At 38.2% G+C, this 14,566-nt stretch overlaps 1 protein-coding gene across 6 annotated transcripts in view; it reads right to left on the bottom strand.

Annotated features, from left to right (window-relative positions):
• Positions 1-14,566, bottom strand: part of ERG (ETS transcription factor ERG) — a 139,855-nt gene that overhangs the window by 27,931 nt on the left and 97,358 nt on the right. For all 6 annotated transcript variants that reach the window (XM_065741751.1, XM_065741748.1, XM_065741750.1 and 3 more), the window contains exon 2: positions 5,893-6,110. In XM_065741751.1, coding sequence (XP_065597823.1) covers positions 5,893-6,032 — 140 coding nt within the window. In that variant the 5' untranslated portion in view covers positions 6,033-6,110. The remainder of the gene's footprint in view (positions 1-5,892; positions 6,111-14,566) is intronic.

Genomic DNA, 14,566 nt, shown 5'->3' with positions numbered 1-14,566 from the left:
AAAAGAGCCAGCATAAAAGATATATTAAGTGATAATTTCATTTTCGGGTGCTTTTCAAGCAACAATTGGTAGCACTTAAAACAAATTTTGCACATGATTAAATCTTAATGATAACTAATTATTTTTGGCATTTCTTTAAAACTTCTACATCAGCCAAGCTGATGTTGGAGAACTTTTGCTATGCTTTCTTTGCAGCTAACATTTAAAATGCTTTTTCAATGAAATCATCACACCGCAAGTAAAATTTATCTGAGCTCTGATTAAGACCCTACATTCCACTACAGACTTCCTTAAAAAAGAAAGATTACCTACCAGTAAATGTAGAACTTCTAAGCTACATTTGTGTATTCCCACCTATGGGATGGTAGGAATATATGGATAAGGTTTATCAGAACCCACCGAGTAATTCACAGACTTAAATGTTTTAACCGAGGCCTTGTGAGAGACTTCCATAAGCAAATTTCACCCTAAATGTATAATTATGAGTTGCAGTCATTCATTGTAATAAAATTGGTTATTCTTAATTTGATAAAATATATAAAGAATAAGAAACAGTAAAGTAAGTAACATTGTGATGTAGGCAGCCTCCAGATTTATATTTCAGTGCCTTACTATTGCAGGGTGAATCTTTTGGTCTAACTCAAGAGCACTACTAAACAGATGGAAACAATATTATTACATTCAGGTGAAGGACTGATTATACGGTGGCACAAAAGGTCTCATTAGATTTATGTACCTGGAGGAAATATAAGGTCTTATCCAACATAATGGTTTGAAGATACTAAATTTGGTACTATGTATGACAATCTACATTATAAATACAACAGCAAGGTATATGACAGCTTTAATTTCAGCTTTTCTTGCTTTATTTAATTTAAGGTAGGCCTTTAGGCTACATTTTCTGTTTCTGTGCAGCAAATTTGTGTAGTTAATCCCTCTGCAGCACACTGAAAATAACCCTTCAATTTCATTCTAAAGTTATTTTCTTCAGTATTCACAGGAGTGCCAGTTCTGAGGCCATTATGATTTGAGATTTAATGTTGGGCAATTACAGCCTAAGTACATCTGGGGAGAATCTGAGCAGAGTGAGTACATTTCTGCCTTGAGTGGGTACTAAATTGTTGATGTGTAAGAGGTCCAGGACTCTCCTAAAACTTTATATCCTGTTTCAGACAGCAAAATATATGGCCAGGAAGCAGTCTAACACCAAGAGAAGCAAGAGGGGTGTGGCAAAAAATCATGAAATGAACTGTTCTCTGGTTGCTACTCTGTGAGGCCTGGGACCCTGTTTTGCATCCTCTGTACACGACATTATTCAGACTCAAGATCGTACATAGGAAGACAATTATGGAGGACCTTCAGTGATGTTAAAGATAGCAGTCTTGGGGCTTGAGAATTATTTAAAGAAAAAAATGAGCAAGATGGGGAAGGCAGATAATCTGCTCAGAAGCAACAGATAATGTGCCAGGAAAGCAGTGAAACACCAGCGTACATGTGGCAAAAGCTAGAAGGCACTTGTGGAAGGAACAAATGGTTTACAGATTTGTAAGGGATACATACATTGCACTGAACTGCAGTGTCTGGCAGTCCTAATCAATATGAGATCATAATATCTGATATAATTGATTACAAATACGGTGCCAGTAAGTAAATTCATTGTATGCAAGTCTTGAGTGACACACACTTTTTTTCTGCAACTGGCAGAAACATCACGTACTAAGAAGCACTACAATTTCAGCACTACAATTCCTAACGCATTATAACACTGCACATAACAGATACATAGATACATGAGTTTTTGAGTACATATATGTGTATAGGAGAAGTGATCATGTTTTTTTTTTTTTTGCTTGGTAAGACTAATTATCCATTAAAACTATAATACTAAGATTATATTTTCAGGCATGTGTTAGCCCTTATAAAATAATAGATTTCAGAAGAAATTATGCAATCTATAATTTTTATTTGCATGTTAAGTGTAAGCATTCAGTATTTGCATGATTTTTTTTCTTCCATTTATCTATTCTTATTCTTGGTAGTGTATAAGTGACTTTTTATATTTTTTTAACAAAATGTCTTGATAACTGCAGTGAAGCATGAGTTTTCCTGGTTTTCTCCAATTACAGACTCTGCATTGCCCTGTCAGTAGGGGAAGCTGCTGAATCCAGGGCTAACACATGAAATCCTTCTTTAGCTGCTGTGAATTATTTATAATCAATAAAGAAATAATTACATTTATTTACATTGTATCACAGAAGCATAGAAACATATGAGTTTGAAGGAATCTTTAAAGGCCATCTAGTCCAGCTCCCCTGCAATGAACAGGAATGTCCGCAAGCTCCATCAGGTGCTCAGTGCCCCATCCAGCCTGACCTTGAGTGTTTCCAGGGACAGGGCACCCACCACCTCTCTGGGCAACCTGTTCCACTACCCTTATTGTAAAAAAGTTTTTCTATAGTCAACCAGAACATGCCCTTTAGTAAACAAGTCTTCTGAGCAAGAACATTTTGCAGTTAGGAGTAGCAGCTTGCTTGTCTTCTTATGGCAGAGCAACCTTTGGGTCAACTCACATGCTACTTCATCTTGGGAAACAGTGGTCACCACTGAGCTGCTTACTTATTAATGATGGACATATAAAGCAGCTTCTGTGTGATGCTGTATGGACAAAAATGAGGAACTTAGTCTTCATGCACTGCTCAGATGATCTGCATTAAAGTCTAAGTCCTAATGATAAGATAGGTAGCCCTAATATCAATATATGAATATAAACATATATATATATATATAATATTTTTTTGGAGAGGAAGAGTACAGCATTGCTTTTTTAAAAAAAGAAAAAATTTCTCATGGGCTGCAAACGTGTTTGGGATGGTGCAAAAATGTGTCACTGGAGTTTCAGATGTCATGACAACTTCTGGGTGCTATCATAACTCTTCATAATACATCCCAGTTTTACTAGAAAAGTATGAATCAAAATCATGCCTAGTGACAAGTCATAAAATCATAAAATGGTTTGGATTGGAAAGGACCTTAAAGATCATCAAACTCCAACCCCCCACTGAGGGCAGGGCTGCTCCCCAGCAGCTCAGGCTGCCCATGACCCCACCCAACCAGTCCTTGAGCACCTCCAGGGATGGGACACCACAGCTGCTCTGGGCAGCCTGTGCCAGAGCTTCACCGTCCTTTGAGCAAAGAATGTCCCCTTGACATCTGACTTAAATCTCTCCTCCTTTAGTTTAAGGTCATTCTAGCTCTTGTCCCATCGCTATTATACTGTGTAATGGAGAGTATTTTGTGTCCACATACAAAGTGAACATACTTCTGAGGAGAAATAGATGGCAAGTCCCCTCAGCCTGAGCATGACCCCAGCCACTCACCAGGCTGTAACACATTCTGAACAGAAGTCCACCCTCTTCCCTGCTTAATCTGTCCCACCAGGTAGGCAGTACCACCATGAGCTGTGTGTTCAGGCAAGGGATATGGAGCTACTCCAGCTCTGCAGTTGGGTGCTCTGCTCTGGTGGCTGTGCTGTGGTTCCCCATTCCCTGGGTTACTTCTGTTTTCATCCAATGATAGCATGGCCCCCAGGAGGGAGCAGAGGCAACAAGCACAGGACCTCTTCTGGTTTCATGCCCAGCAGCACATTCATCCATAACGATGTCTGACCTCTCTGAATTGTGAGACAGGGTGGTCCCCCCACCCCCCCCGGCTTAATAAAAGACTTGAACTGTCACAGGAACATATTTGTGATAGGTAGTTCCACCACTATTCAGGCTAGTTACATATTTCAGGACAGCAAATGAAATATTTGGTGCTGTACTTAAAATGTGATTAATCAAAGATTTCAAGTGGATCTGTATGAACTAGACTCTTCCTTAAGTTTTAGGATTTTACAGGTAATTGACTTCACTTATCATAACATCATAGAATCACATTATTTATTACTTTATAAATTATTACCCCTATCTATTAACACTACCCTAGTGCACTTTGTGAACTTAACACTGAGATAAAATATTGAGTTGCCTTACATAAATATAAAAAGAAATATTTAGAAGTAATTTTAGGAAGCAGCTGAAACTAATTTTAAATCAATATACAATTTGTCATCATATGCATTTGCTTAACACACACACATAAATACAACAACAACAACAACAAAAACACAACAAAAAAACCTCACTAAGAATGGATTGTAGTACATAGGTTCACAAGAAGACTTTCCTAAACCTTTGTGACTACAGCATTTATTTCTCTGTATCTCAAGTCTTTGTTTATTCACTGGAAAATCTGATTTGACTTCAGCACAGTTTTCATGCTTATTAGTAAAAAGTGTAAGTGTAATAAGCTGTTAAAACATTTTGTGTTTGCTCATGACATTAGCACAACAAACGTGAACAGTAACCACAGTGCTCATGGCTAAGGTTTTTCTAAACAGCTGGTGCTGGGAGATGAGACCAGTAGGTGGGTGTTTGTGACAGCAATGTGAAGTATGATCTTCACTGGTACATCACCAGCAATTGTTGAGTATTTTGGGCCTCTGCCCTTCAGCAACACCAAAGGAAAACTGTTTTGACAGTCAGGCATTTTACACAGGAAAGCACTTGCTTGGATAGTTTCCTTGGGAAAAAAAAAAGAAAAGAAAAAAAAGCATCACTGTGCTTTTTTAAAAGAGAAAACACAAAGTGCTTGCTCTTATACTTGGGAGAGCCATCAGCCAATATCCACAAAAGCTACTGCATTACCTTATCAGGTTAATTGACACAATTCTTTGTGATGATGACATCCACAAAATGGATGTGAACACACTCACATGCTGTGGCTATTGTCCTTTGAACTAATTTCTCTTCCCATTCCTTTCTAGTCTCCTATTTGCCTCCATAAATACGGTGTTTCTTCCCTGCAAGCTCTTCTAAAACCCAGCTCTAGGATTACACTTTTAAACACTGAATTTGCAGTAAATATAAGAGTAAAGATCAATAGTTAATTCCCTCTGCCAATACAAGAATTTACTTTCTATGCTTCTCTATTTGGTCATATTTAAAGCAAGAGCAATAGACCAAATCATTGTATTTTGACAACTTCAGTTGAGTGTTAGATCACACGGACCGATCAAAGTAGGTACCCAAAATCACATCACAGATATATTTTCCTAACTTTTGTATATGCTCTTTTACCTAGGGTGCAGTGCATCCCAAGAAAGAAGAGGCAGGCAAGAACACCAAGAGGCCTCCATGGATCAACAGAGAGCTCCTGGACATACTTAAAAACAAAAAGAATGTCTACAGAGAGTGGAAGCAGGAATGGGTTACCTGGGAAACTACAAAGATGTTGTCTGAGCAGCCAGGAATCAGATTAGGTACAGCTAAAACCCAGATAGTGTTAAATCTAGCCAGAGACATAAAGGGAAACAAGAAGGGATTCTGTATGTATAACAGTGATAAAAGGAAGACCAGGGAAGATGTGGGCCCCCTCCACAAGAAAACTAAAGACCTTGTCACAAGGGATACAGAGAAAGCTGAGGTTCTCAATGACTTCTCTGCCTCAGTCTTCACTGACAAGGGCTCTAGCCACACTGCCCAAGCTGCAGAAAGCAAAGGTAAGAGCTTGGAGAAGGAAGATCTGTCCTCTGTAAGTGAAGATCAGGCTCGAGACCATCTGAAGGTGCACAAGTCCATGCAATTTCACAAAGTCCATCCACAGGTTGTGAGGAACTGGCAGATGAAATTGCCAAGCTGCTATGCATCATAGTTGAAAGGTCTAGAGGGAGGTGTGCTTTCCTATAGCAGGTGGGTTGGAACTAGATGATCTCAAAGGAACCTTCCAACCTAAACGATCCTATGATTCTATAACAAAAGAATATGTCAGTAATGGTAACAGTGTAGTTATTACCTTGACCCATTAACCTGGTTTGGGTTACACTCCATCTTGATGGTGACTCTGGCCGGGGGCTGTGATAACCAGTCCTGCTGGGGAACGCGTGGGCTCATCTTTGACGTCTGCCCATATTCACTGGAGGAGGAGGCTGTCATCTCTGTCTTCCCAAGGTGGGGCGATCCGTAAGCACACTCAAACAAGGACTGGTCTTCACTCACCACTGATAATGCTTCCTGTAAATAAGAGAAGTCAGTGTGTCAGCATCTCAGAGCAGATATTATACTATTTATCAAGAAAAAAAATACTTGTCTACCTCATGAGAAGACCAAAATTGTTTGCTTGGTTAAATGTATGTTACTTTTTAGATGTGCCCCTGCTGCTGGCAGATGGGAGGACTCATTGTTCCAGACACACATCAGATAAGGACAAAACCCCTCATACATGACACCTTCTGCTAACAGCAGAGGAGAAATACACACATACTCATCCAAATGCTTAGGAATAGCGATGGGGAGGTGGGAGAGAAGAGAGGGCAGGGAAAACAGCTCAGGCCTCTCACATCTCAGGTATGGATGTGGAGGGCCAGATCATCTTTCTTCCTCTGGGACTGAGGCCAATTACTACCTGGTTAGCATGCCAAGACACAGCTGGGTGTGAATTATAGAAGAGAAATCAGGTACAAGACTGCAAATACAGGATATTATTTTACTCTGTGTACTACTCACTAAAAGACATTTTCAAGTAGTAGGCATCAAGCACCGTGTAATGGATATACTTCTTACCATTATCACATAAGTGTGGTGAAGCAATTTTATTCTTCTTCCTATTTGACCTGACTCCATCTGATTTCTGCCAGCTTTGGGTGCCATTGGGTTTGTTCCTGTGTGGAAGTCTCATTACTGCATATACTATGATTGTGAGAATTTCTGATGTTTACTCCATGTTCTCACTGATCTTTGCTGGCACTCTTGAAGGACGTTGGGACAGGTAACATTCTTATTTTGTGTACATTATAGAAGCTGCCTTGGTCAAGTAAGATTTTGCATAATGTTGAAGTGTCTGCATAAATAGAGAGTAGTTTCTAAACTAGAATTGTCATTACTTCCTCCTCAACTATCTGTTTTCTCTTCATGCACATTGAGATAGAGATTTCACTGTGGTAAACATAGTAACTTTGTTTAGCATCTGTTCTGCTCCTCCTCCTGTCAGCCAGGTTGCAGATGATCATACTTACAGACCTCTCTTGCAAATGCAGTCAAACCCATTGATGTAAATTTACCAGCAAGAGCCACGGGGTGATATATGTGGTTCCTGCACATCCCTATACACAGAGAGAAGTTTTCTGCAACACAGGGATTGAAGGTGTGTGTTGAGGGTTAGTTACTGCTGAGGATGGGAGGGAATTCATTGATCTTGTAAGACGCAGTGATGCTGAAAATTAGAGGTTAGTAAAACCTGATATAACCTCATGTGAAATACATTCAGTGGCAAAGCTTAGAAATAGCATCATGTGAAACACTTCTCACTATGTGACAATGTGTGACAACTGTCATAATTCTGTATTCCAAAAAAAATGGATATAAATGTATCACCTGCTCCTGATACGCATCATTTAATCTGTCCCATCCTTGATTTTTTCTTTACTTGATTTCTTCATCCTTGATTTTCTTTACTAATTAAAGCCTTCAAATTTTAACCCAATATAAGCTGAAAAATGAGGACTCTAACAGCAAACTGGTGTACCAAATGGATGACAAAAGGCAGAAAGGATATTTCATTCTTAAATACAAGGATTTAGAAATGTGCTTTCAGATGTAATCCTAAATGCTAATGCTGGGATCAAATATAATATCTATTCGTCAGCGTTTATCATCATCAAGAATAGCTGTGTGATCTGGACATACATAAACATAGACAAGTCAACAATACTATGTTTGGTGAGGGAGCTTTACTTACAAATGCCAATTTATTTCTAGTAAATGCCTTTCATTATACATTTGCATGTTAGTTTTTCTTTTACTCGTCCATAATTAATATTGTTACTGTAACAGTTTGGCAAAATCAAGCCGTAAGTAAGTGGGATAAAGCAAAACAGTTATAAAACTGATTCATGATAAAGCTCTTTTCGATCTTGCAAAGTTCTGCACCTTTAAGGGAATAATATCGGTACTGGACGGGTCATCATCCTAGATTTCCCCAATAACTTATTCTCATGACATCTCAGATATGTAGTCTTGTCCTTCATTTCTGGTAACCAGTGTCTGGGGTAATGTGGTATGAAGAAATCCACAAAGACTGCTTGTACTTGCAAGTGGGGAGGACTTCCAAGAAAAGCTGTGAAGTAAAACCACTTCTAATGTTATCTGAGGTCAATACTGGACACAGATTTTCTTTTCTTCATCTCTCTTTCTCTGTATACTTCCTCTCATGACTACACCAGCAAAACATGAAAATCTGTTCCTTCATGTTCCTTCATTAAGACTTTTTTTTAATCCCTTGTATTATACAAAACCTTCCCTGGCAGACTGTATAATTGGTAAAAGAACAAAATGTCTTTACTTAGTTTTGACTTATAGTTCACTGATAAGTTAAGAAAAAACAACAGACTGACAAATCTGTAAAACAATAGGCAGAGCAGTGCCTTTAAAGTAGGCATGAAGTCATTAGGACAAAGGTGTTTACTTAATCAAATACAAGATTACTTGGCCTAAAACCATGAAGTTACAGGAAATGGGATTGAAGTAGTTCCCATCATGAGAAGTATATACAAGCTGATTGTCTTTTATATGCAATGTCAGGAGCTAAGGACAAAGACTTCTTTTTTTCCTAGAGTTTGATCAAAACTAAGAAATGGTTAAAGGAGATAATGAGGTGTGCTAAGGAGAGAATAAGGTTTATTGTTAAAGGAGATAATGAGGTGTGCTAAGGAGAGAATAAGGTTTATTGTAATCTTCTCACAATAAGAGTCACAGTGGAAAAAATACTGCATTATTAAAAAAAAAAAAAGAGGGACATTCTAAGATGGCAATGCTTTATCTCAAATTAATTAATTTACGAATATCTAACAATATTCAGTAGATCCCTATTAGTGTTATTAGAATATTATACCTTTTTTACACTCAATGCCTATGCAAAAATCTAACAAGTGACTTGCTGCTCAAAAAAATGCTTCAAGGACATTGGAAGTCAAGAACTTACTGCCCAGAACAGTTGAAATCACAGCAGACCATAGCACACCAATATGTTTGAGAACAGTGGCCACAAAACAGCAGGACCTCGGGCCAGAACTGCACAGAAAGAGGAGGATGCTCAACAAATCACAAATATAGTGTCATAATATCACTTTGTCCACTGAGAGATGCTGCAGACAGTAAAAGGCATTTCCTCCTTGTGTAGCCATCTCTCCCATGCTCCAAAATGAAACCACTCCCTCTGAGTGTGAGGGATTTACAGCAATGCTGCAATTAAGAACTTTTAATTAGGTCTGCTGCTTGTCTGTGCATGGATATAGGTTGTGGGGTTTTTTTTTAACACTGATTTTGTAATATTTCTCCTCATTAATACAGGTAACTTCTGCTTTCTTTAATCTGATTTCATGATAATGCACGTATAAGCAAAGCCACTACCCTCTCAGACACAGGCTGTTTCCTTGTGATTGTCAGGTATTCACAGTTGGTCAGAAAAATGAATTCTCCCTTCAGAGAAGAATTCTGACTGATACCGGAACGTCATTTTAAATTAGACAAAAATCTGTTATATGAAAACGTTCACCAAAACACTTATTAAAAGGATGGATTCTAAAGCATAGATGTGTGTTCTGCAGATGTGAAAACACTAATATAAAATCATAAATACTAAGCTCTTGTTACAGATACTCCTCATATACTAATTGTACAACTGAAAGAAATGATTGGCATGGGAAGATTTATCAAAATATTTATCAGAAGAAGATGCTTCAGCATTACTGAAATGATTAGCTTCACCACTTTCCCAGAAAATTCTCATCAAGTTCCTGCTAAACATTTACATTTGGTGAAAATCTGTGTTTTCTGAAGGAAGACTGTTTTGATTAAGATAATCTAATTAACATTATTAAGCGTTTCCATGCCTGGTTGCAGTCTATATCTTTTGTATACTTGATAATATTTGTTATTAAAATGAATTGTAACACAATTGTAACTGAAAAAGAGCACAAGTGAAAGTGTGCAAGACAGCACACAGTATGCACCTTGCCATAATCACTCCAAACTTCACCACCTTGCTCAGACTTTCACTAACTTTCCTTGCTATTCTTCTGTTCTACCACAAACTATATCTTCTGATGCTTTAGGTGGCTGTTTTATCTGAATTGAAAGCCTAATTTCAAACAGGCCAGGAATGATATTTCCACATTGGAATAGACATCACACGGGAGGCTGGACACCAGAACCTTTGCAGAGCAGTGGGCAGTCTTCCAGCCTGAAACTTCACTCAGCTCACATCTGAAACAGGCATCACTGCATGATAAAGCAAGCTGTGGCTGAACTGCTAAGGGGTTCCTAGAATAAATTTGCAGCCCCGCTTCAAGGTCAAGCCTTTGAGCCTCTGATTCATTGCATCAAGCAATAATCAGTGAAACAAAAGACAAATGATTGATGTTTTAGTCTTGCCATAGCTTATTAATCATGATGCTCTTACAACTCTATTCTGAGGGTTTACAAAAGAAGTGGTTTTGAGAGATATTCAATATGGTGTGTGGAACATACTGGAAAAGGTTACTACTTAAAATGCAGTCACCTGAGTCAGGAATTGCAGCACACATCTGGAATATGTTTTTCTTCTAAATCTCTAAGTCTTGGATTCATTAGATCAGACAAAAATCCACATATTATATTCATGAGAGAGTTCAGGAACAACAAAAAAACCTTGGCAAGTACAAGATAAGAAAGACAGATGTTGTCCTCACCTCCACCCATCAGAATCTTATTGCAGCTCAGCTAACATCCTCCACTTATTTGCAACAAGCACTTGGATAGTCTCGGATAATCTAAACACAGGCTGGGTGCTGCCACTATCTGGTATATTCACCTCTCACTGAGACAAATACAAAGAATGTTTGGAAGCTAAGGAGAGACACTGCTGCATTCCCACTTGAAAAAATAAAATAAAATAAAAGGAATAATCAAGCATCCATTAAAATGATGTTATGAACTTGCAGGCTAGATTTATTTCTGGGAAACAATCACAGATGTGTAAGGAGTGATTATGCAGCTCTCTTTGTGTAAATCATTCTCTTGGCTTCACTAGAACTAACAATTTGAACAAAGCCACAATGGCTGAGCCCAGAAGTTTAATGTTTTGTGTCTTAATGAACAAATTTTGAGATGTTATAAATTCAAAGGTTCAAAATATGCTTTCTCATGTTTTTGAATATCCAGATTGTCACTCCTAAGCATCAGCAACTCTTCTTTTGCCACCAAATTTCTTCATAGGGCAATATTTGTAGCACAAACCATTCACACCCAGGTCTCCAAGCATTTCATAAAACAAGGAAAAATTACTGCTCCACTACTGCATGTGGGAAAAGTTTGGCAAAAATTTTAAAAAAAGTGCCTTGCTTTAGAAGACATATCTCCCTCATGTGAAGTTTAGTGTGGTATTTGGTACATCCCTGCAATATACCATACCAAATAAAGCTGACAAATCAATAACCACCAGAGAACAGGAACTGTCCATAGGCATCTCATTTAAAAAGCTGCCATTTCACAATCAATTATTACACCTGCCAATTTAATCTGACAGTAAAGAGCAAATATATAGTTTAACCAAACAACAAGAGCAAATAAATGGAAATAGGAAACAATTTCAGACAGGTCACATGCCCTGGATACTATACCATTAAAACAGTGCAGTGGACTTGTTCAAATACAGTGATGAAAGTCTCTATTTTGCATCTCTTTCAGTGCATGTGTAACACCCGATTGCCTTCAAACAAATGCCTTGGTAGGGTAAGCCTTAAATCAGCTCTGCCCATGCAATACCAGTGCTCACAATGAAGAATGGCACCAGGCCTCTCATTGAAAGCTGACCTCAAAATTCACAAGATGGTACCAAAAAGCTTAGGGAATAAAGCAAATCATCTGATGCTACACAGCAAGTATAGCAGTTCTTTTTTTTCCCTCTTTGTGAGCAGAGTGATGTTGAAGAGCTTGAAAGATGATGGAGTTACATTGGTAGCTTTGGTGTCCAGGAACCTGATGCTGAAGGTTGCAGTTTTGTCTCACATTAATGTTGTGAGATCGATTTTATGGTTTGAGATCCATGACTTTGTGTTCTCTTGCCACAAGGACATATTCTCTATGCAAACAACAACTGCTAAACAATGGTCAGAGTTCAAATGTTACTCCATGTTTAAAAGGTTCACACATCAGATCTGAAATATGTCAGATAAAAAAGGAAGTACTCATTCCTTTCTTATTTCAGTGGCCTGTGTGCAACTTAGGAAACAGCATGGCTACTGAGCATTTATGGAGAACAAACAGTGGATGTGTGCACAGTGGGGCGGTGGGTTGTGTGCATTTCAGTAGTATTGACGGCAATGTGAAAGACAAGCCATGTTCCAGATGGCCCATGCACAGCTGTCATGACACAAAATGAAGAGTGTCTCAGTCAGCTGATCTGAATGAATCAGCGAATTATGACCATGTATGGATCTGAATGTCGTCTTAGGTGCACTGGAGATGATGATGGCAATGCTGGAATGCCACAAAGTTTGCACCAGGTGAGTCCCATGAATACTCACATGGGAACAGAAAAAAACACTGTATGCAAGTTTGTCAGGTCATAATGAACCAATACAAGGCTGAAAGCAATAGATGTCTGGATCACATCATTATCAGTGAAAAAACATGACCACTACGAGCTGGAGTCAAAACAACAGCCCATGAAGTGGTGACATGAAAAGTCCCCTTCAAAGAAAATGTTCAAGATGCAGACCTCAGTGTGTAAAGTGACGTGCACTCTCTTTTGGGATTGGAAAGGAGTGACCCTTCTGGATCTCCTGGAACCCTAACAAACCACTACTACATTATGATACTAAGATGAAGGCTCAAACTTGCAGAGTTAGGCTGGAGAAGAAGACAACCTTTCTCAACAACAATAATGCCAAGCCCCATACCTGTTTGAAGACAGCGGAGCATGCAGCTAGTCTTGACTGGACTGTCCTACCACACCCACTGCGTAGTCTGGATTTGGTGCCTTCTGACTTCCATATGTTTTTGTGTTCTTTGTATCTGCTATAGTTTCCATGGAGGCATTACTGTCTGAGCAACCTATGTATTCCTCAATGATTATGTGAACCTTAATTCAGTAGTGCTAAAAATACAATTGTATCCTGCATATTGTATATTGTATTCACATGTTTAAGAAATTGTAGCTTTGTATGCTTATTTTAGTACTTCCATCCTTGCAAAGAGTTTTAACACTGAAGTTTGAATGACTATTTTTTTCAGTCAACACAATAGACTTTTCTCACTTTTCATCTTGATACTATTGTCAATTATTAACTCTGAAAACTTCAAGTTTTTTCCCCCTTCAAGCTTGGTTATTAACTTCTGGGCTCCGCAGGGGCTATAGACCTTTGAAAACTTACATATAAATCTCCTGTTCATTTCTGCCTCAATACAGGGTTAGCCTGTTGTCTCTACTCTGGTTTTCTGAGGGACTTTCTTGATCTGAAGGGGCAGGCATTTTTCTACTTTGTTAAAAACAAAACAAACAAAAAAGTAACCATAAATATCTGTTTTGGTCTTCTTTCAGCAATCTTTAAAGCAACAAGTTGTTGGGCAAAACAAGTGCCAGATTTATAAAGTGTCCCACAGCCCAATGGGAAAAGAAGTTGCATGTGACACCTGCTATGACCTTTTGCTAATAGACCAGAATGATACAGAAGAAGATTTTTGGGCCAAAACATCTACCTAAAACAAGACAGTGATCTAATTCCAGACAAGCTATCCTACCCTTTCTGTGTTTTCTCTTTGCATCCTTGGCATCACAGGTAGCTCCCAACGTATGAATTCTATATCTTTAAGAATTAAAGACTGGATGCTAGGAAATACTTCTCCAAAAGAATGGTCAGGTGCTGGAATAGGCTGCCCAGGGAGGTGGTGGAGTCACCAGCCTTGGAGGCATTTAAAGAACATCTAGACATTGTGTTGAGGAACTATTGGTGATAGGTGGACAGTTGGACTGGATGATCTTGTAGGTCTATTTCCATCCATGGTAATTCTATGACTCTGTGATTCTAATGTGTGTCTATCAGAGTTAGTTACGTATCTAGAACTAAAGGCTTTGCTTGAACACAAACTACTCTGGTACTCTGTTTTTGGTAACTTTATTCAGAAAACTCTTGGAATAAAAATACCACACTTATTTTTCCTGCCTTATTCAAATATCTCTCTGGTATTATAAAAAGATTGTAATATTTGAGCTCTTCTTCCTACTGTTTAGCCAAAACTACAAGATTATATATTGCATTTATACTAAGTTTAATATTTGTTAACTGTTGTTGGTATATATATATGCATATATAATTATATATGCCCATTTTATACACAGAAGCATCTGTACATAATTATTAGATAATCCCATCCTCAGACTATGAACAAATTTTAAATAAAAAATAATTCCGGATTTAAAAAGTTTTCTTGAA

The sequence above is a fragment of the Cyrtonyx montezumae genome, unplaced genomic scaffold (assembly GCF_038088225.1).
Source record: "Cyrtonyx montezumae isolate F1298 unplaced genomic scaffold, pur_monq_1.0 scaffold_3, whole genome shotgun sequence".
NCBI lineage: Eukaryota > Metazoa > Chordata > Aves > Galliformes > Odontophoridae > Cyrtonyx > Cyrtonyx montezumae.
Note: the sequence above shows the minus strand (reverse complement) of the source record. Positions and strands in the feature narration are given on the sequence as shown.